The 23396-nt window shown below is 44.4% G+C and overlaps 2 protein-coding genes, 1 non-coding gene and 1 pseudogene across 3 annotated transcripts in view; 2 read left to right on the top strand and 2 right to left on the bottom strand.

Moving 5' to 3' along the window:
- Window positions 1–3889: 3889 nt before the first annotated feature.
- Window positions 3890–14755, bottom strand: LOC129058032 (uncharacterized). The gene is made up of 3 exons (XM_063724071.1): window positions 14686–14755; window positions 12766–14569; window positions 3890–4312 (listed from the first exon to the last, which is right to left on the bottom strand). Exons 1-2 carry the CDS (start codon window positions 14753–14755, stop codon window positions 13893–13895), a joined length of 747 nt encoding a protein of 248 aa, XP_063580141.1. The 3' UTR covers window positions 3890–4312; window positions 12766–13892.
- Window positions 14043–23396, top strand: part of TMEM50A (transmembrane protein 50A) — a 24689-nt gene continuing 15335 nt past the window's right edge. Inside the window, 3 exon segments of the mRNA NM_001133941.1 lie at window positions 14043–14182; window positions 16201–16306; window positions 18662–18774. Of these exon segments, the coding sequence (NP_001127413.1) occupies window positions 16214–16306; window positions 18662–18774 (206 nt within the window). The 5' untranslated portion in view covers window positions 14043–14182; window positions 16201–16213.
- LOC112131175 (U6 spliceosomal RNA) lies at window positions 16695–16758 on the top strand (annotated as a pseudogene).
- Window positions 21935–22038, bottom strand: LOC112131489 (small nucleolar RNA U13). Its single transcript, XR_002913551.1, has one exon. It is a non-coding gene; the product is annotated as a small nucleolar RNA U13 (small nucleolar RNA).

The raw sequence follows: 23396 nt of genomic DNA, 5'->3' as shown, positions 1-23396 counted from the left end.
GCTATACAGGAGGCACTCTTGATAAACTTAACACATCTGTTCCCCGCCATGAAGACCTAGTATGTGAAGATGCTATCTGTAATATTCACCAGGGAAGCCAATGACTCTGTCCAATTACAGCCACCATAGAGAGATGTTATGAATAGATTTTTTTTCGTTTTGTTCTGTTTTGTTTTGAGACAGAGTCTCACTCTGTCGCCCAGGCTGGAGTGTGGTGGTGTGGTCTCAGCTCACTGCAACCTCCACCTCCCTGGTTCAAGTGATTCTCCTGCCTCAGCCTCCTGAGTAGCTGGGATTATAGGCACCTGCCACCATGCCAAGTAATTTTTTGTATTTTTAGTAGGGACAGGGTTTCACCATGTTGACCAGGCTGGTCTCGAACTCCTGATCTCGTGATCTGCCCACCTTGGCCTCCCAAAGCACTGGGATTACAGGCGTGAGCCACCACACCCAGCCGAATAGTTCTATATCTCATCATTCAGCTTTGGGGGGTGTCTACTCAAACCAGGGCAAGCAAAAGGACAACACACAAATCCAGATATGTATTTGTCAATATTATTCTTGATAAGTCATACAGGTGCAATTACTGGTGGTGTCACTACAACGGAAGAACCGATTGGTGCCTCTGTGTAATTGAGAATGAGACAGTCACGTCCGTGCCTAATGGCCACCTGTATTGCTTGAGGACTGGTCTGCTTTGCACAAAATAACTCTTCCATGCACACTTTTGCTCACTGGGGTGTTGCTACTCAGTCAGAGAGCCATCTCAACCATACCTACCTTAACATCAGAGGAACCATTATTAACCACATATGGATTATGTTACACAAATTTCACAGGGAGTTTAACTTCGGTGATGGCACAGTCATGGGCAATGGAATAACTGGAGAATGTCAACTGGGTCCAGAACAGAAAAAGGAGAAATACTATAGAAGGCTAAGTTACTGATGCTATAAGAGGCTTCCTTTTTGAAGGTTATATGCAGTCTCCTTTGTGTCCTGCTCCCCCAAATCCTTTCACAGCCTCTACTTGATCATACTTAATTTTTGCAACTTTGACTCAACAACCAAATGATCACAGGCAATGTCTTAGGAGATTTAGCACTTGTCTGGCCCTGTGTAAAGATGAACTGTTCGATCCTCATCCTGACAACAAATAACCTTTACTTCAAGGTACAATGCAATGAAGCCATTATTTTTACAACCAGTGAAATGGGATCTTATAGAGCAGCAGTCCCCAACCCTTTGGGCAGCAGGGACCAGTTTCATAGAAGACCATTTTTCCACAGCTGGGGGTGGGGGGTTGTTCTGGGATGATTCAAGTGCATTACATTTATTGTGCACTTTATATTATTATTACATTGTAATATATAATAAAATAGTTATACAACTTGCCATAATGTAGAATCAGTGGGAGCCCTGAGCTTGTTTTCCTGCAACTAGACAGTCCCATCTGAGGGGATGGGAGACAGTGACAGATCATTAAGCACTAGATTGTCATAAGGAGTGGCAATCTAGATTCCTTGCATGCACAGAGTTCACTCCTGTGGGAATCTAATGATGCGGCTGATCTGACGAGTGTTGGAGCTCAGGCAATAATGCAAGCAATGGGGAGTGGCTGTGAATACAGATGAAGCTTCACTCACCCACCACCTGCCTCCTGCTGTGCGGCCTGGTTCCTAACAGGCCACAAATGGGGGGTTGGCGACCACCTTCCATTGGCAAAGGGTGATACATATCAACCATTCGGGCCAATAAAACAAATGTGCTCAGAGTAACCAGCTCTGAAAGTTGTTCCCATGTTCAGCAACTGTTTCGTTAAATGCTATTAATGGATAAGTTTTTCCTGGAAGTCTTCCATCAGGATTTTTTTTTTTTTTTTTAAGAGACAGAGTCTCACTAGCTCTGTTGTCCAGGCCGGAGTGCAGTGGCGCCATCCTAGCTCACTGCAGCCTCAAATTCCTGGGCTCAAACGATCCTCCCGCCTCAGCCTACTGAGTAGCTAGGACTACAGGCATGCGCCACTACACCTGACTAATTTTTAAAGAGTGTTTGGTAAAGTCCACGTAGCCCAGGCTGGTCTCACACTCCTGGCCTCAGGCAAGATCCTCCATCCCAGTCAGCTAAAGCACTGGGATTACAGGCATGAGCCACCACACTGGATCCCACTGAGATTTTGTTGTTGTTATTAGACAGAGTCCCACTCAGTCACCCAGGATGGAGCGCAGTGGTGTGATCACGGCTCACTATAGCCTCAACCTTCCGGGCTCAGGTGATCCTCCTACCTCAGCTCCCACCAGTAGCTGGTACTACACGCACACACCACCACCACACCCAGCTATTTTTGTATTTTTTTGTAGAGATGGGGTTTCACCATGTTGCCCAGGCTAATCTTGAACTCCTGGGCTCAAATGATCCTCCAGCCTTGGCCTCCCAGAATGCTGAGATTACAGGCGTGAGTCACCGTGCCTGTCTGCCCCATTGAGATCTCACAGGAGGCCCTCACGTGCTTGACTTCTTGTATTATGCTGTTGGACCTAAATCTGATTTCTCTGGAATGCATCAGGCATCTCACAATGAGTCCACTCACTTAAACAGTTTTTTATGGCGTGTCAAGTTACCTTCACTTGCTTTCCTCAGTCTATTAGACTGGTTTCTGGATTTGACCTTCTGGGCAGCCTGGCTTGGAGGGACATTATGCTTTGTAACACCTGCAACTTCACTGGGAGCCAAAGCCACCTGCTGCTTTAAGTAGTATTACTTTTATTGCTATATTACTTTTATTCCTAAAGTGGAACTGCTAGGTCAAAGGAGCTGTGTCATTTAATACACTGCAGTATTGCCTTCCAAAAAAGGTTGTCACAACAATGTATGGGAACGCCTTCTTGATCTCCCAGACAGGATTTCCCCCAATTATAGGTTATCCTGCTTTCCTGTGCCTCCTATTTTTAGCATTTATCATGCTTGTAATTAAATAATTAAGGTTTTAATTTATTTTTAATGTGTGTTTCCTCCCAGAATATAAATTACATAAGGAGAGAAACTTGTTCTTACTCTACCCCAGCATTCCAGACAGTGTATTTCATTTGGCATTCAATTGGTGTTTACTGAATGAACAAATGAAAAATAATCTCAAATAGGTCTGAAGGGAACAGGCAGAGGGAAAATAATATTTTAGAGAGAAACAAAAGTCTTAGCAAACTTGGAATTAGAAATGCCCATTTTAGAATTTGGGGATAGAAGATAAACCCTTTGACTACAGCAAAGGGTTTGTTGTGGAGAATTTTGGAAAATAAGGCTGGAGATGCAGAATTTTTTTTTTTTTTTTTTTTTTTTTTTTGAGTCAGAGTCTCGCCCTGTTGCCCAGGTTGAGTGCACTGGTGCAGTCATGGCTCACTGCAGCCTCAACCTCCCAGTCTCAAGTGATCCTCCCACCTCAGCCTCCCAAGTAGCTGGGGCTACAGGCACACGTCTCCATGCCCAGCTAATTTTTTGTTGGTGATGGTATTTTTTGTAGAGATGGGGTTTCTCCACATTGCCCAGGCTGGTCTCAAACTCCTAGGCTCAAGTGATCTGCCCACCTCAGTCTCCCAAAGTACTGGGATTACAGGCGTGAGCCACCATACCTGGCCCGGAGAAACAGATTTGAGGCAGACCTTGGCGAGCCATGAATGTGAACATCTACTTGTGAAGCAGCAGGATCCTCATTCATCAGAAATAATCTATTTCCTAAAAGCTGACTGAATACACTGAGATGGCAAGTAGCTTTACCTACCTGGATGGGAGGAAAGAAAAAGCTTGCAGGATGTGGGGACAGAGTGTTCCAAAGGCTTTTAACCTTAACATATGCTTTGCTTAAACAAATACCTGAAACACCTACACTACAAAAATGCATAATCTCATTATTTATTTATTTATTTATTTGAGACAGAGTCTCAATCTGTTGCCCAAGCTGGAGTGCAGTGGCACAATCTCGGCTCACTGCAACATCCGCCTCCCAGGTTCTAGTGATTCTCCTGCCTCAGTCTCCTGAGTAGCTGGGATTACAGATGTGCGCCACCATGCTGGCTAATTTTTGTATTTTTTGTAGAGATTGGGTTTCATCATGTTGGCCAGGCTGGTCTTGAACTCCTGACGTTGTGATCCGCCTGCCTGGGTCTCCCAAAGTGCTGGGATTACAGGTGTGAGCTACTGTGCCCAGCCGGCAACTAGTGTTCTCATGGGAGAAGAAGACTTTTTGGAAGACCCTGTCATTGCGTTTGTGAGACTGGCTCCTGCGGTCCTCCTCTCAGAGCCATCTGAGGTTTCTGTTCCTATGACATAAAGAATTAGTTCCAATTATTCTCTCAGTAGGTTCAAAACCAAAAATTTTTATCTACTGAATGAACAAGAATACTGCTTTATGTAATAAAAACTCATTTAAATTTTTAATATTCAGTCATTATACCAAATACTTTGAGTATTAAAGCATAAAGAATTATCTTTCTTTCTGGAACCAAACAATGAAATAAATATCTCTTTAAAAAAAAAAAACTGCATTTGTACCATTATAAGAAGTTTGGCATCATAGGCGATTTGGCCTAGAAAACACTTTGTTGGCCGGGCGCGATGGCTCACGCCTGTAATCCCAGCACTTTGGGAGGCCGAGGCGGGTGGATCACGAGGTCAGGAGTTCGAGACCAGCCTGACCGACATGGTGAAACCCCATCTCTACTAAAAAAAAATACAAAAATTAGCCGGGCGTGTTGGCGGGCACCTGTAATCCCAGCTACTCAGGAGGCTGAGACAGGAGAATCCCTTGAACCCAGGAGGCGGAGGTTGCAGTGAGCCGAGATCGTGCCATTGCACTCCAGCCTGGGCCACAGAGCAAGACTCCGTCTCAAAAAAAAAAAAAAAAAGAAAGAAACAAAGAAAACACTTTGTCATTTTAGAGGTGTTATCCAATGTTCTGCGCAGGCACTGGAGTCAGAGAAAATGGAGTTGAATCCTTTCTCTGCCACTCTTTGAGGAGAATCTCACCATTTATTATGCACTGTAGAATACAACAATAAAATACAGCCATGTACCACATAGCAACATCTTGGTAAACAACAGACTGCATATATGATGGTGGTCATCCAGTAAGCTAAGGTTAATTTATTATTATTCCTTTTTTTTTTTTTTTTTTTGAGATGTAGTCTTACTCTGTAACCCAGGCTAGAGTGCAATGGCACCATCTTGGCTCACTGCAACCTCCGCCTCCTGGGTTCAAGCGATTCTCCTGCCTCAGCCTCCAAAGTAGCTGGGATTACAGGCACCCACCACATCCGGCTAATTTTTTGTATTTTTAGTAAAGATGGGATTTCACCATGTTGGCCAGGCTGATCTCAAACTCCTGACCTCAAGTGATCTGCCCGCCTCGGCCTCCCAAAGTGCTGGGATCATAGGCCTGAGCCACTGTGCCCGGCCTTGTTTGCTTTTTTAACAGATAACAGTGTGCTCATAGAAACTGCTTTGACATGACTGCAATCATGTGCTTCATAGAAACTTAATTAGATTATACCACTAGAGTCTTCAGATTTTTATACTTTTTTTTTTTTTTTGAAACGGAGTCTCACTCTGTCACCAGGCTGGAGTGCAGTGCCGCAATCTCAGCTCACTGCAATCTCCGCTTCCCAGATTCAAGCGATTCTCCTGCCTCAGCCTCCCGAGTAGCTGGGATTACAAGTCTGCACTACCATGCCCAACAAATTTTTGCATTTTTAGTAGAGACGGGGTTTCACCACGTTGGCTAGGATAGTTTCACCAGGATCTCTTGGCCTCATGATCAGCCTGCCTCGGCCTCCCAAAGTGCTGGGATTACAGGTGTGAGCCACTGTGCCCAGCCTATACTTCCCTTTTTGAATACCATTTGGTGTTTTGAAGAATTAACAGCTTTGTGAACGTGGCAGTGCTTGTGATTCAGGCTTCCACTGAGACCAAGGGGAGAACCTGGTTGCAGGACAAACAAATGGACAGCGTGTGGCAGTGTTTAAATGCTCTTCTGAAAGCTGATACGACAGCTCTCTGTGCACTGATTGCGTATGCATCCCAAGATTATATTATTGTTTTCTATTGCTATGTGTCACACTTTGCCAAACAGGATGTGGAAAATGAATAAGCAGTTTTCTTAGGCACTTCTTAACAGACAATTGGTCAAAATGAACTCCATTGCTTAAGAAACACATAAACACCATTTAGACACTGAATATAGCTATATGTATGGTTGTTACTATGGGGAATCTTGTTTTGCCAATTTTCTTTGAAAATTCTGGCAGACCAAGGTTCTTTTTGTTTACATAATACTTGAAAAATAAAAATGAACAAGCTAACAAACTACCAAGTTTTCACTTACAAAAATATAGTTGCATACAGAAAATGTGACTGTGAATTAATTTTTCTAGGACTTTTAAACTATATGCACTCTTTGCATGAAAGAGAACCAATCTATCAATTACAAACTCACAGAATTTTACAGATTTTTTTTTTCCTACACAGCACATAAAACAGAAGGAATTTGAAGCCACCCTCCAAACACAGGGGAAGGAGGCTGTGTGTATATCCTCATTGTCTTTCACATTCTCAGGTGGTTCCACTCAGTGACTGAAATCCTTAAGTGTTGTATTAGTCTGCTTGGGCTACCGTAACAGCAGCTTAAACTGTTGTTAAGCCACTCAGACTTAAACAACAGAAATTTATTTCCTTATAGTTCTGGAGGCTGGAAGTTCAAGGTGCCGTTAAGGTTGGTTTCTGGTGAGACCTCTCTCGCTGTCTTGCAGATGGCTGCCTCCTCCCTGTGTCCTCATAGAGCCTGTCCTCTGCTTTTTACACTTCTGGTGTCATATTCCTTTTTTTTTTTTTTTTTTTTTTTTTTGAGACAGAGTCTCGCTCTGATGCCCAGGCTGGAGTGCAGTGGCCCGATCTCGGCTCACTGCAACCTCTGCCTCCCAGGTTCAAGCAATTCTCCTGCCTCAGCCTCCTGAGTAGCTGGGACTACAGGCGCCCGCCATCATGCCTGGCTAATTTTTGTATTTTTAGTAGAGACAGGGTTTCACCATACTGGCCAGGCTGGTCTCAAACTCCTGACCTTGTCGTCTGCCTGCCTCGGCCTCCCAAAGTGCTAGGATTACAGGCGTGAGCCACTGCACCTGGCCTCTTCCTCTTCTTATAAGGACACCAGTCCTATTAGATTAGGGCTCCACCCTCATGACCTCATTTGACCTTAACGATTATTTCTTTAAAGCATCTATTTCCAAATATAGTCACTTTAGGGATTAGGGCTTCAAAATATGAATCTGAGGGAGATCAATTCAGTAAATAGCAGTAGTCATTAACAGACAATATATACAAAGATAATTTCGTGATTACTGTCCTTATGCATAAACATCCTCAGTGTTCCACTGCTTTTATCCAAATTTACTATCACAAAGACTTTGCTCTGAGAAAAATGTGCTTTTTTTTTTTTTTTTTTTTTTGAGACAGAGTCTCGCTCTGTCACCCAGGCTGGAGTGCAGTGGTGCAATCTCGGCTCACTGCAACCTCCGCCTCCCGGGTTCACGCCTTCTCCTGCCTCAATCTCCCGATAGCTGGGACTACAGGCGCCCGCCACCATGCCCAGCTAATTTTTTGTATTTTTAGTAGAGACGGGGTTTCACCATGTTAGCCAGGATAGTCTCAGTCTCCTGACCTCGTGATCCACCTGCCTCAGCCTCCCAAAGTGCTGGGATTACAGGCATGAGCCACCGCGCCCAGCAGATTTCTTTTTTTTGAGATGGAGTCTTGCTCTGTTGCCCAGCCTGGAGTGCAGTGTTATGATTTTGGCTCACTGCAACCTCTGTCTACCATGTTCAAGCGATTCTCCCACCTCTGCCTCCCATGTAGCTGGGATCACAGGCACACACCATCACACCTAGCTACTTTTTGTATTTTTAGTAGAAATGGGGTTTCACCATGTTGGCCAGGATGGTCCCGAACTCCTGACCTCAAGTGATCCTCCTGCCTCGGCCTCCCAAAGTGCTGGGATTACAGGTGTGAGCCACTGTGCCCGGCCAAAAATGTGATTTCTTATTTCCCACATTGCCAATTCCATTTCAATTAACTATAATAGCTATGTCTATTGAGCACTCAAGTGTATTCTAGAAACTGTTCCTGATTCTGGGAATATATCCATGAATGAACTATAGTCCCTGTTATTAAGTGATTTGTAGTCTGACTAAACCATTGGAAATTTAAAAAAATGGCTACTTTCAAAGACATCTTGGAGTTCAGGAGTCCCACACTGTGAACCATATTACCTAATAATCCAACCTGCTTGTAATTCACTTATTTAACCAATATTTATTGAGTGCCAACTTTCAGCCTAAGATACAGCAGTAAACAAATGGATAAAGTCCCTGTCCTCGTGAAACTTGTATTCTAATGGAAGAAACAGAAAACAAACAGATATAGGATGCAATATCAGGTGGGATAAATACTCTGAATTCAAACAAAAGTATACGTACTCAGGGTTCTCCAAAGAGACACAGCCAATCGGATACATAGATATATAAGAGAGGGTTTATTAGTTAGAAAGGGCTCACATGATTACAGAGGCTGAGAAGCCCCACAACAGATTGTCTGCAAGCTGGAAAACCAGGGATACTGGTAGCATGGCTCAGTCCAAGTCCCAAAGCCTCAGAATCAGGAAAGCTGATGATATAACTCTTAGCCCAAAGGCCTTAGAACCCCAGCGGTGACGGAAAGCCTGGTGTAGGTCCTGGAGTCCTGAGACCCAACAGCCTGGGATCCTGAAATCCAAGGGCAGGAATGGAAGCATGTATTCCAGCTCCAAGAGAGTAAGACCAATTTGCCTTTCTTCCGTTTTTGTTCCAAGCCAACTGCAGGTTGAGGGCGGATGGTTCCCTCTTAGTCCATTCAGTCATGTATCAATCTCTTCTGGAAATACCCTCACAGACACACTAACAAATAATGCCTTTCCAGTTCTCTAGGTATTCTTTAATCCAGTCAAGCTGACACCCAAAATTAACCATCACAAAAGTTAAGGAGAAAGAAGACAACTTGTAGGGGAGGCTGCTATGCAAGACAGTGTGTGAAGGAAGGGCTCTCTGAAGAGGTTAACATCTGAGCAGAGACTTGAATGAAGTGAAGAAGTGAGCCATGTGGGTATGGGGGATACAACTTCCAGGTAGTGAAGACAAGTGTGGTGTGTATCAGGGTCAGCAAAGAAGCCATGACAGAGAAGGGTGAGCCAGGGAGAGAGGGATAAGTGATCTAACTCCTGAGGAGGTGGCCAGGAGCTAGAGCATGAGGATCTCCTAGGATTTTACTCTGCAAGGTGAAAAGCCATTGTATTAGTCTGTTCACAAACCCGAGACTAGGCAATTTACAAAAGAAAGAGAGATTTAATGGACTTACAGTTCCACATGGCTGGGGAGGCCTCACAATCATGGCGAAAGGCAATGAGGAGCAAGTAACGTCTTACGTGGATGGCAGGCAAAGACAAAGAGAGCTTGTGCAGAGAAACTCCCCCTTATAGAGCCATCAGATCCTGTTAGACTTATTCACTATCACAAGAACAGCACGGGAAAGACCTGTCCCCATGATTCAGTTACCTCCCACTGGGTCCCTCCCACAACGCATGGGAATTCAGGATGAGATTTGGGTGGGGACACAACCAAACCCTATCATTCCACCCATGGCCCCTCCCAAGTTTCATGTCCTCACATTTCAAAACCAATCACACCATCCCAACAGTCCCTCAAAGTCTTAAATGATTTCAGCATTAACTCAAAAGTCCACAGTCTAATGTCTCATCTGAGACAAGGCAAGTCCTTTCCATCTATGAGCCTGTAAAATCCACAGCAAGTTAGTTACTTCCTAGATACAATGGGGGTACAGGCATTGGGTAAAATACAGCCATTCCAAATGGGATAAATTGGTCAAAACAAAGAGGCTACAGGCCCCATGAGAGTCCAAAATCCAGTGGGGCAGTCAAATCCTAAAGCTCCAAAATGATCTCCTTTGACTCCACATCTCATATCCAGGTCACGCAGATGGAAGGGGTGGGTTCCCATGGTCTTGGGCAGCTCTGCCCCTGTACCTTTGCAGGGTACAGCCTCCCTCTCAGCTGCTTTCACGGGCTGGCATTGAGTGTCTGCAGCTTTTCCAGGTACACGGTGCAAGCTGTCAGTGGATCTACCATTCTGGGGTCTGGAGGACCTCTTCTCACAGCTCCACTAGGTGGTGCCCCAGTAGGGACTCTGTGTGGGGTCTCTGACCCCACATTTCCCTTCTGCACTGCCCTGGCAGAGGATCTCCATGAGGGCCCTGCCCCTGCAGCAAACTTCTGCCTGGGCATCCAGGCATTTCCACACATCCTCTTTAATCTAGGCGAAGGTTTCCAAACCCCAATTCTTGACTTGTGTGTACTCGCAGTCTCAACACCACATGGAAGCTGTCAAAGCTTGGGGCTTGCACTCCCTGAAGCTATATAACCCAAGCTCTATGTTGCCTCCTGTCAGTCATGGTTGGGAGTGGCTGGGATGCAGGGCACCAAGTCCCTAGGCTGCACACAGCATGAGGACCCTGGGCCTGGCCAACAAAACCATTTTTTCCTGATACCTCTGGGCCTGTGATGGGAGGGGTTGCCATAAAGACCTCTGACATGCCCTAGAGACATTTTCCCCATTGTCTTGGGAATTGGCATTTGGCTCCTGTTACTCATGCAAATTTCTGCAGCCAGCTTGAATTTCTCCTCAGAAAATGGGAATTTTTCTTTTCTATCACATTGTCAAGCTGCAAATTTTCTGAACTTTTATGCTCTGCTTCCCTTATAAAACTGAATGTCTTTAACAGCACCCAAGTCACCTCTTGAATGCTTTGCTGCTTAGAAATTTCTCCTGCCAGATACTCTAAATCATCTCTCTGAAGTTCAACGTTCTATGAATATCTAGTGCAGGGGCAAAATGCCGCCAGTATCTTTGCTAAAACATAACAAGAGTCATCTTTGCTCCAGTTCCCAACAAGTTCCTCATTTCCATCTGAGACCACCTCAGTCTATGGACTTTATCGTCCACAGTGCTATCAGCATTTTGGGCAATGCCATTCAACAAGTCTCTAGGAAGTTCCAAACTTTCCCACATTTGCCTGTCTTCTTCTGAGCCCTCCAAACTGTTCCAAACCCTGCCTGTTACCCAGTTCCAAAGTCACGTACCCATTTTTGAGTATCTGCAGCAGCACCCCACTCTACTGGTACCAATTTAGCCACTGAAGTAGCTGGAGAACAGAAGTAATAGACTCTGGTTTACATTGTAAAAGCTTCTCTGTGGCTGCTGTGTGAAGAAAATATATGAGAATGAAGCCCCAAGATGAAGCAGGGACACCGTTGCAGTGGTTAGAGTAAGAAATGCTGCTGGCTGGCACTGAAGTGATAGCCTGGAGGTTTGTGTGTGCACATGCATGTGTACGTGTTTAGCGATAGTAGGCCCAACAGATACTGTAATCCACACTATTTTTTTTTTGAGACAGAGTCTCACCTGTTCCCTAGACTAGAATGCAGTGGCACAATCTTGACTCACTACAACCTCCACCTCCCAGGTTCAAACGATTCTTGTGCTTCAGCCTCCCGAGTAGTTGGAATTACAGGTGTGTGCCACCATGCCCAGCTATATTTTTTGTATTTTTAGTAGAGATGGGGTTTTGCCACATTGGCCAGGCTGGTCTTGAACTCCTGGCCTCAAGCGATCCTCCCACCTTAGCCTCCCAAAAGTGCTGAGCCACCACACCTGGCCGCAAATGATTTTTAATCATGAAATGACACATACATTTAAAAAACCCAATACCTATAATATTCCTGGCTAGTACTCTTCAAATCTATATCATCAGAAACAAAGAAAGTATGTGAAACGGACACAGCCAAGGGGAGACTAAGGAGACATAACAATTAACTGTAATGTGGTATTCTGGAGGGGATCCTGGAACAGAAAAAGAAATTAGTCAAAAAACAAAAGAAATCTGAATAAAATGTGGATGTCAGTTAATAATAATGTATCATATTCGTCCAGTAATTGTAACAAATATACCACAATAATGAAAGCCATTAATTATAGGGAAAATGGAGGGGTTAAGATGGGTGGCTGGCTTTTGCTATTTCTAGCAGCTCCATTTTATCTACAAAAGACAAACATTCATTAAGTCCCAAAAAGGTAAAGAATGACAAATTAAGCATGTATCTTATTAATAAGAGTAATATAAAGATGCTCACTCATATTTATAAATATTTGACAATCATGTTAAGACCAGAAAAGATAAAAAAGAGTAGGGGCAAAAAACGCAAAGAGAAAGGGGTTAATATCTTTTCTCCCGCAGTCATTAGCTATTAAAAGAGGATGTTTGTTTAAAGCCGCTCAGAGCTGGTAAACTAATATTAAGTCACTAACAGGAATTTAAAAGGTTTCATTAAGAACTGCCTGCACTAGATTCCTCCACCCTGAGACATTAAACAATCACGATAAACCTCCCGAGTGGTAAGAACGTGTCCATTTAAAAATAGGCTATAGATTGTATTATGCAGTTTTATCTACTAATCGGCTAATGCCCCGCCAAAAACAAACAAAAAAACCCAAAGGGATATAAGTTTCATCCATCAAAGGAAACAACAGTCATCTTGGTTCCCATCCCACTCATATACTGCCGCCGTACATGTAAATCAGATGAACCTGTGCGTATCTCTTAACGACATGTGATCCACCTTTTTAACTGAAGTGAAAGGAGGTTCTGCTCCGCGACCTCTTCCTGGATCTCTCCCTCCACCCTCTGTGTTCTTTCGGGTGCACCATAGGGTCAAAGCCGCAGCAACGCCGTCTCTGTGTGATCGCATGTGCCCTTCTGTAGCACGACCTTCCCCCGAGAGTGACCAGCTACCGGACAGGCACCAAGGAGGGGTACCGAGCACCTCCCGGACCGGCGGCTGCAGGATCGCGAGCGCCTCCGCTAAGGAGACCGCACGTTGCGCCTGTGCTTCCTGCGGTGGCGCCTTCTGCAAGGAGACCTCGACCCTGCTCCCTCTCCGGGGCTGGATCTGACTCCTTGACGGTGATTCCAGACGCGAGACCCAAACTGACGGCTTCTAGAAGAGGGGCGAGCCCGGCCACAAGTCGTTCACGTAGCTAAGTCATCGTTGCTTCCGGCTTCTTACCGTCCTCCCCTTTGTAAACGGTCACCTCCCGAAAACCCAGGTTCTCCTCCAACAGTGGTTCTCAAGCGAGGCGATCTGCCCCGGGAGGGGATATTTGGCAAAGTCTGGGGGCATTTTTGGTTCACTGGGGCTGCTACTTGCATCCACTGGGTAGGGCGGTGGATGCAGCTACACAACCTACGAATCACGGGACAGCACCTTCCCCAACCCAGACAGAATTAGCCGGCCCAAAACCTCAGTAGTGCCCAGGCTGAGAAACCCTGCCTTAAACAAACAGCAAAGAAAGGCCAAGTCCCGTAAGTGGGTCACTGCGCCGAGACTGGGGTCCACGGGACACCTCAGCCACGCCAAGCCGGGAAGTCCCCGCCTCCTGGAGCTGAACCCGCCCCTCTCCCAGAGGTGGAGCTGCGGCGGGCGGGAACAGGCACGGAGAAAATAAACAAGACTAAAAAGTCCTGAGTAGCGCTGTGTGGCTGCAAACCTGAACCCACCTTTTGCACCACGCGGGACCCGGCACTCTTCCTACCACCCACACCTGAGAGGGCTGCGGGGCCGACCCCAGTACTAGAAAACACTCGTCGCCTCACTCAAGACGGGTACAAAGGCCAACGGACGCCTTCCTTTAGAAAGCTCAGCACACAGTAACTTCCCACGCCTACTCTCAAAGGGCGTACTCCAAACTAGCACTTCCGACGTCCAGCTGTGAACCCAGAGCGGCTGAGAGCCCCTGCGCCGAACGCCAGGGCATGCGCAGACGCGTTGGTGTGGTGGGCGTGGCTCCCTCTGGACCCCCGGCGCCCCGCCCTCCGCCCCGTGTCCGCATGCGCGGCTGAGCCGCGGGGGTGGTACTGCTGCATCCGGGTGTCTGGAGGCCGTGGCCGTTTTGTTTTCTTGGCTGAAACCGGGGGAGTGAGGCGGGCCGGCGCGGCGCGACACCGGGCTCCGGAACCACTGCACGACGGGGCTGGACGTAAGTGCCGGGCGGGGAGTGGGGGCAAGAGAGTAGCGGCCGCAGGCTGGAGAGGCCTCGGAGCCGGGGCCGTCTGACGGGCTGGTGTCCACAGCACAGGCTCGTTGCCGCCACCCTCCGGGAAGCCGCAGACCCGAGCTGAGCCGCCGCGGACCTCTCCTCTCCTGGGTCCGGCGGCTCCGGGAGAAGGCGACCGCGTCCAGACCCCGCCAAGACGGAGAGGGGACCGCGCCCTCCCCCAGGATCCCTGGAAAATCCCCCGATCCCCCACTTCACAGCTGGACAGGCCGAAGCCCTGAGAAAGGAGTGTGACCCGGCCGGCTCCCTCAGCGAGGGGTGGCCGGGCTAAAGGTGGCTCCCCCGTCTTCCAGCCGCGTCCCTCGAGACCTAAAGAAAATTCCCAGAGTTTGGAGGGCGGGGTCTGGCTTGAGCGTGCCAGTCGTCGTGCAAAGAAAAATGGATTCGGGGCGGGGCCATTGGGATGAACCGAAAATATCACTTACTGGATTGCAGTTCTTCCCGGGGAAGAATCAAATGAGTGAATTTCCTAAATTGAGCTTGTCCCAAAGGCATCTTAGCACTGACTGTAATCATATATATTAATATTTAATTTTTAAAAGAGAAGTTAAAAATGGGAGACGTTGCTCTTTTTTAGGGTGTCATATTTTTGGACAACCATAATTGCTGGCTACAAAGTAACTTAAGGGACTCAAGTTCGCTGTAGCAGTTTGGGTGTTGTTATTCGCCAAGTTATACGTATTTCAGGCTTTTTCATACTCTGAAATAGACATAACATGGCTGTGTGTCAGGTCTGTACAGCTCGGCTTACAGGAATGTTTTATATGATTTGTAAAGACAGCTTGGGTCGGCTATATTTAAATAGCAGTTGGATTTTTGTAATCTGAATTAATATTAACCACGATTCTGTGCTTGCTTTTGGCCGGAAACACCCGTTAGGATCAGAGATAGGGATATTAAAATAAAGTGGAAGTTATTTACATAGAAATGACACCAAAAGGCAGGCTTGCAGAAAGAAAAATAATGAAGTGAATGAAGTGAAAGGAAATGATGTGGGTAGAGGTAAGAACTGCAGTGCAATGTTTAATTTCTTAATTTAGGTGTGAAGAAACATACGTTCTGTGATAAAATATGTAAATTAGAGAAATATTTTTTATTTGAATCTGTACTTCCACCCAGAGCCAAAGTTTATCACTTGTCTCTCTACTAATGTTAGTGCTCCTGGACTGTAAATATCAAATTCATTTAATAAGTTTGGAATCAAAATGATACAAGAGAGCTCTTGTGGATTAGTAATCATATACTTGGTATTAAAAGTACCACCTAAACTAATTTAATATCTACTTAGAAATAATAGGATGTGACAGATTTTCAGGAGGAGGTCAACCAGTAGTTAAAATTTTTTCAATATTTGGAGACCCACCTTTGTTAATATTGCTTAAATATATCCAAACCATTTATTTCTATTTATTATTATTTTTGAGACAGAGTCTTGCTCTGTCGCCCAGGCTGGAGTGCAGTGGCACGATCTCGGCTCACTGCAACTTTCGCCTCCCAGGTTCAAGCGATTCTCCTGCCTCAGCCTCCCAAGTAGCTGGGATTACAGACATGCGCCACCACGCCCAGCTAATTTTTCTATTTTTAGTAGAGATGGGGTTTTCCATGTTGGCCAGGCTGGTCTCAAACTCCTGACCTCAGGTGACCCACCCACCTCAGCCTCCCAAATTGCTAGGATTACGGGCATGAACCACCACGCCCGGCCCCCAAACCATTTTTTACATTAAAAAATATACTAAATGAATCCAGATGTTACTTTCCAAAGTTATAATGTGGAAATTCATCAAAAACTAAATCAAATATTCTGAAGAAGTATGTGGAACCAAAATAAAGCATTTGTAATTTCACTTTTATCTAATTATTCCTGAGCTATTAATTATTTTTCAGTTTTGAAGCAAGTAAATGGAAGTACTTATTTAATTGTTTGTTTGTTTGTTTTTAAGTGACCTGAAAAAAATGTCTGGATTTCTAGAGGGCTTGAGATGCTCAGAATGCATTGACTGGGGGGAAAAGCGCAATACTATTGCTTCCATTGCTGCTGGTGTACTAGTAAGTGTCATTGATTATTTGGACCTTATTTTTTGGTGTGTTTGTGTTTATGGGTTTTGAATTCTGCAGGATGTTTTAAAATATGTACTATTTATCTTTGACCACTTTGACCATATTGATATTTTGTTGTTTATGGAGAGTTATTAGTTCCACTTTAAGAGTTTATGGTTTAAAAGTTGATTAACAGAGTGGTTGGGTTGTTTTAACTGCATGGTAAAAATGGCATAATAAAACATTTGTTCATTATATGGATTATATCTCCTTTTAATGCGTATATTAAGGTACAAGGAAGTGTTTAAGACGCAGTCAGGTCAAAACCAGTCAATAGATATGATTGCATTTCTCCGTAATCCAGTTAACTTTCTTCTCAGTCTCAGGAAAAAAAAAAGTGCTGACTTTGGCAACACGTACACTAAGATTGGAATGATACAGAGAAGATTAGCATGGCCCCTTAAAATTTTTTTTTAAAAAGCAAAAACAAAAAGGAAACTCATTAAAATACATTGTGTAGAAGTAATTTACAGAATAAAATTCTTATTTACACTTCAGATCCCTCAAGGGATCTGCTATTAGTTTTTATGATCATATGGTGTCATAGGCTCTAAAGAGTAATTTTTTATTTTTATTTTCTGAGACAGAGTTTTGCTCTTGTTTTTTTGTTGTTGTTGTTGTTGCTGTTTTTTGTAAGACAGAGTCTCGGTCTGTCGCCCAGGCTGGAGTGCAGTGGCGCGATCTCGGCTCACGGCAAGCTCCGCATCCCGGGTTTCATGCCAATTCTCCTGTCTCAGCCTCCTGAGTAGCTGGGACTACAGGCGCCCGCCACCGCGCCCGGCTAATTTTTTTGTATTTTAGTAGAGACAGGGTTTCGCCGTGGTCTCGATCTCCTGACCTCGTGATCCGCCCGCCTTGGTCTCGCAAAGTGCTGGGATTACAGGCATGAGCCACCGCACCTGGCCTTGCTCTTGTTTTAGTAGAGACAGGGTTTCTCCATGTTGGTCAAGCTGGTCTTGAACTCCCGACCTCAGATGATCTGCCTGCCTCGGCCTCCCAAAGTGTTGGGATTACAGGCGTGAGCCACTAATGGCACCAAGCCATTTTTTCTTAAGCTTTGAGATTTATTTATTTTCGAGACAGGGTCTCACTTTGTCTCCCAGGCTGGAGTACAGTGGTGAAATCACTCTTCAATGCAGCCTCAACCTCCCGGGCTCAGGTGATCCTCCCACCTCAGCCTCCGGAGTAGCCTGGACCACGGATGAAGGCCACCACACCGGGCTAATTTTTGTTTTTTTTGTAGAGATGGGGTCTCTCCATGTTGCCCAGGCTGGTCTCCTACTCCTGGGCTCAAGTGATTCACTGGCCTTGGCCTCCCAAGGTCCTGAGATTACAGGCCATTGCACCTGGCCAAAAAGCTGAGTTTTTAGTCTATGAAGAAAACATCTTAAATACATTGAGCTGAGGGTAAAAAGAAAGGCATATGTACTCATGCTAGCCATTAAAAATGTTATTAATCTAGTATGGATCTGTCTGTAAGCTGATAAAAGTAATTTGACTAGCCTAAAATTGTTATTTTAAAATAATTGCCAGAAGATGTCAGTTCCCAGAGCTAACTGAGTCAGGGTTTGGTGTGGGGATAGGAAAGGGGATTACTTTTAAAAACTTCTAGGCTACTTGTCAGAATTTGGTTAATATAATTTTATTGTAAATTTCTGCTCAGATGATAAAAACTATTTGTGAAGTTTTGGGGTTATTTTGTTATACCTTTGCCCTTGATAATATCTAGAGGCAAATTCAATTAGATAAATTGTAATATGGTGTTTAAATTGAATTTAAAATCACACCTGAAACCATCTTTAGACTGCACTGGAATTCATCAAAAGCAGAACCTCAGAGCTGTTATTTCACACCCAGAAGATAGCTAAAATTCTGTGAACAATAGTTGTTCTCCATATTAATTTGAATGCTTTTTTCTTGATTTTGGGGAATATTTCTCTGGAAGCTTATCATATATCAACAGGACACTTCTTTTCTCAGTTGGAATTTGAGTCACTTTTTTCCTTTCCCCCTCCACGAGATAACTGGTTTCTAGTTCACCAAATTAGATTACAAGGCTTTATTATGATAAAAATTAAATAATGATTGAAGTAGGCTTAGAGAAAAGTTACGTTAATAAATACAAATTGCTGTCAGATTTAAGGGTACCTAATCAGCTATTACGCCATGTGCAAATTACATGTGGGAAAAAGCTAGAACATTTTTGAAATGTATTAAAAGGGATCTCCTCACTTAAATACCTTGCTTTTAGCCAGTGAGATACAGAATCGCTATGATTTCTCATTGGTATCACCTTTGTTTTAGTTTTTTACAGGCTGGTGGATTATCATAGATGCAGCTGTTATTTATCCCACCATGAAAGATTTCAACCACTCATACCATGCCTGTGGTGTTATAGCAACCATAGCCTTCCTAATGTAAGTGTCACCATAATTGGCGTTACTTATATAGCTTGCCACAAAATAAAAATGTTTCAAATATAGTTGCATAGATTTAAAATTCTAAATATTACCAGATTAACATACTGGACATGATTTAAAAGTCATACAGTAGAGATGGACTTACACAGAAAAGCAGCAGTCCTCTTTGTTCTTTTTGTGTACCTCTCCACTCCCTCCCAGCTTCTCTCAGCTATTCTTTTATTTTTATACCCCCAGGGTTTATAGCTTTATATTTAAGTCAGAAACTGTGTATTTTGTCTAAGGGATAATTCAACAATATTTTTTAAGCTTTTATATTCCAGACTCTGCTCTAGGTACAGGACATATAGTAGTTAATAAAACAGGAAAAAGCCATGTCTTTTTGTCATTTAAAATAAGTGCAAAGTAGAAAAAAATAGAGAAAGGAGATATGGGATGTCAATAGGAGGGATAGAAATATAAAAAAATTTTTTTTATAGAGAGCGTGTCTCATGTTGCTCAGGTTGGTCTCCTGGGCTCAAGTGATCCTCCCACCTCGACCTCCCAAAGTGCCAGGATTACAGGTGTGAGTCATCACACGTGGCCAGAAGTTTTCAGCAGAGTCGGAGAAGGTCTCACTAAGAAGGTGACTTTGAGTAAAGACTTGAAGAAAGTGAAGGAGCCGACCAGGGGATGGGGATATATAAGAGAGGTTCATTCCAGGCAGGTGGAACAGCAGGTACAAAGGCTTTACAGCAAGGAGACCAGTATAACTGCAGTAGCAAGATCAAGGGAAAGAGAAGTTGATGGGGTCAGAGAAGTGGTGGAGAGGGGCAGATGGTATAGGGCCTTGAAAAGCATTATAAGAACTTTACTTTCAGCTGGATGCAGTGACTCATGCCTGTAATTCCAGCACTTTGGGATGCCGAGGTGGGTGGATCACTTGAGCTCAGGAATTTGAGACCAGCGTGGGCAACATGGCGAAACCTCATCTCTACCAAAATACAAAAATTGGTAGGGCATGCCTGTGGTCCCAGCTGCTCCAGAGGCTGAGGCGGGAGGATTGCCAGAGCCTGGGAAGTCAAGTCGAGGTTACAGTGAGTCATGATTGTGCCACTGCACTTCAGTCTGGGTAACAGAGTGAGACCCCATCACAAAAGTAAGAACTTTACTTTCATTGTAAGCGTAATGGAAGCCATTGGAAGGTTTTGAGCAGAGGAATGAAATGACCTTATATTTTAATAGGACCATTCCTGTTGAAAAAATTTTTTAAACCAGTAAACAAAATTTATCGCAGTGCCAAATAGCATAAGCACCATGACTCTGTGCTTCTCAAATTTATCAATATATTTCAAAAATATTCTTGTATTCTTACCAGTTTCTCAAATTCATAAAATCTTTTGTTTGCTTCATACTTGGGCTATGACTTTCTTATTTAGTATTGTTTTTTCCTATAGTTTTTTTTTCTTCTTTAATTAAGACGAGGTCTCACCATGTTTGCCAGGCTGGTCTTGAACTCCTGGGCTCAAGCGATCCACCTGCCTCGGCCTCCCAAAGTGCTAGGATAATAGGCGTGAGCCACTGTGCCCGACCTTTACCTAGAGTTTCTGATTGCTGTTTTTTTTTTTTTTTTTTGGTGGTTGTTGGTAGAAAGAATGTATATTTTCTTTAGGGTTCATTTCATTCTTCTTGAATGCTGCAGTTCTAATTTGGACAGTTACTATGTGGACTGTAGTAGCCTTGTTCAGTTTTTTCTTTTTCCTAGAGTTTCTAGCTGCCTTTTCTTTGTTTTCTTGCATTTTCTACTATTATCACATCTTTATTTTTTTTCCCAAATTCTCAATTTATTGTTTAATGTATTATAACCTCTTTTGTTCTAGAAATCAACATCCCAGAAGCCCATATCTGTCTGTTTCATTATGAATTGATGACTGTGTAAGCCTGCTGCAGCACTGTCACCATGGGACTTCCCTCCCCTGTTGATCAGGGTTGAATCAACTGTTTTTCCAGTTACCACATCTTTTTTTTTTTTTTTTTTTTTTGGATACAAGAAGTATTTACTTTGGCCGGGCATGGTGGCTCACGCCTGTAATCCCAACATGGGTTTGGGAGGCCGAGGCGGGCAGACCACCTGAGGTGAGGAATTTGAGACCAGCCTGGCCAACATGGTGAAACCCTGTCTCTACTAAAAATAATTTTAAAAGGCTGGGCACAATGGCTCACACCTGTAATCCCAGCACTTTGGGAGGCAGAGGCAGGCAGATCACGAAGTCAGGAGATCGAAACCATTCTGGCTAACACAGTGAAACCCTGTCTCTACTAAAAATACAGAAAATTAGCCGGGTGTAGTGGCACGCGACTGTGGTCCCAGCTACTCGGGAGGCTGAGGCAGGAGAATCACTTGAACCCGGGAGGCGGAGGTTGCAGTGAGCAGAGATCACGCTGCTACACTCCAGCCTGGGCGACAGAGTGAGACTCTGTCTCAAAAAATAAAAAATAAATTAGCCAGGCGTGGTGTTGCGTGCCTGTAGTCCCAGCTACTCGGGAGCCTGAGGCGCAAGAATCACTTGAACCTGGGCAGCAGAGGTTGCTGTGAGCCAAGATCACACCACTGCACTCCAGCCTGGGCAACAGAGGGAGACTCCGTCTCAATAAATTTAAAAGAAAAAAGTATTTATTTTAGTTTGTTTATTTTATTTTATTTTTTTTTTGAGATGGAGTTTTGCTCTGTCGCCCAGGCTGGAGTGCAATGGCATGATCTCTGCTCACTGCAACCTCCACCTCCCAGGCTCAATCGATTCTCCTGCCTCAGCCTCCCCAGGTAGCTAGGATTACAGGCACACGCCACCATGCCTGGCTGGTTTTTGTATTTTCTGTAGAGACGGGTTTCACCATGTTGGCCAAGCTGGTCTTGAACTCCTGACTTCAAGTGATCCACCCGTCTCGGCCTCCCAAAGTGCTGGGATTACAGGCGTGAGCCACCACACCTGGCTGATATGTTTTCTTAGAATTCTCATCTCTTTATCTTTTTATTTTATATTCCAATCTGTTAAACATTTTTGCATTTCAGTTCTCATGTTTTAATTTCTAAGGGCCTTTTTTTGTTTCCTTAATTATGAATGCTTCCTTTAGGGATCAACTCTCTCTGTAGGCCTTTTTTTTTTTTTTTTTCTTTTCGTGTTAGACGGGTAAGGTGCTGATGTAAGAACAAGGTTTGAGGGAGGCACATCTCAAACATGCACATGAACACCCAATCATCATGCCTAAGAACTACAAAAGAATCAGGTTTTCCTTTTTAAATTAAAAAAAAAATGTTTTAGAAGTAGGGCCTCACTTTGTCATCCAGGCTGGAGTGCAATGGTATGATCATAACACACTGCTGTCTCAAAATCCTGGGCTTAAGCAGTCCTCTGGTATCAGCCCCAGTAGCTAGGACTACTTGCACATACCACCACACCCAGCTATGTTTTAAAGAGTTTTTTTGTAAAGACAGGATCTCACTATGTTGCCCAGGCTGTTCTTGAACTCCTGGTCTCAAGTGATTCTCCTGCCTTGGCCTCCGAGATTGCTGGATGACAGGTGTGAGTCACTGTGCCTCTCTGCCTTTATTATTTTAAAAATGTAATATAAAATGCATTCTGGCCAGGCATGGTGGCTCACACCTGTAATCCCAGCACTTTGGGAGGCCAAAGTGGGCGGATCACTTGAGGTCAGGAGTTCAAGACCAGCCTGGCCAACATGGTGAAACCTTGTCTCTACAAAAAATAGAAAAATCAGCCGGGCATGGTGGTGCATGCCTGTGGTCCCAGCTACTCAGGAGGCTGAGGTGGGGAATCGCTTGAATCTGAGAGGCAGAGATTACAGTGAGCCAAGATCGCGGCACTGGACTCCAGCCCAGGAGACAGAGTGAGACTCCGTCTCAAAAAAAACAAAAAAAAAACCGCATTTAGTGAGATACATAAAGTGCAGAAGTCATATATACATCTCAACAAATTTTTACTTACATAGACACTCATGTAAACAGCATCTAGATCAAGATTGAAAACATCACCCCAGAACGTTCTCAATCAGCACTTCCATCACACCTGTATAGCCCCCGTCCTGACCTCTACCATTGTCCATCAGCTTTCTGTAGACCTTTTTTTTTTCTTTTGAGGTAGGCTCTCGCTCTGTTGCCCAGGCTGGAGTGCAGTGGCATGATCTTGGCTCACTGCAACCTCTGCCTCCTGAGTTCAAGCAATTTTCCTGCCTCAGCCACCTGAGTAACTGGGATTACAGACACCCACCACTGTGCCCAGCTAATTTTTGTATTTTTAGTAGAGACAGGGTTTCGCCATGTTGGCCAGGCCGGTCTCGAACTCCTGACCTCTCAGGTGATCCACCTGCCTTGGCCTCCCAAAGTGCTGGGATTAAAAGCGTGAGCCACCATGCCCGGCCTTCTGTAGACTTTTAATTTAGGTTGTAGAGTCATCTCTTCCAGGCTTCCAGGTAATCCAAGTTGAAAATTAGACACATTTTTAAATTTTGCTACAGTTACTTAAGTGTAAACACAGTAACTTGTATTTTCAGAGTAAAGCAAGTGGCTAAGGGCAGCCAGTTTGACTGTGCCTGGCGTGGAGTCAGTGCCAGAGTAGTTATTC

This window comes from Pongo abelii, chromosome 1 (assembly GCF_028885655.2).
Source record: "Pongo abelii isolate AG06213 chromosome 1, NHGRI_mPonAbe1-v2.0_pri, whole genome shotgun sequence".
In the NCBI taxonomy this organism is placed as follows: Eukaryota; Metazoa; Chordata; class Mammalia; order Primates; family Hominidae; genus Pongo; species Pongo abelii.
The sequence above is the reverse complement of the archived record's forward strand: the minus strand, read 5'-3'. Positions and strand labels throughout refer to the sequence as shown.

What these genes read in the sequence shown, in the direction of transcription:
- LOC129058032 (XM_063724071.1), bottom strand. Translation starts at nt 14,755, where the DNA reads ATGCCTTTGGGACAAGCTCAATTTAGGAAATTCACTCATTTGATTCTT. An exon ending in CCGGGAAGAACTGCAATCCA is followed by an intron (nt 14,570 to 14,685) that starts GTAAGTGATATT and finishes AATTTTCTTTAG; the next exon opens with GTCTCGAGGGACGCGGCTGG.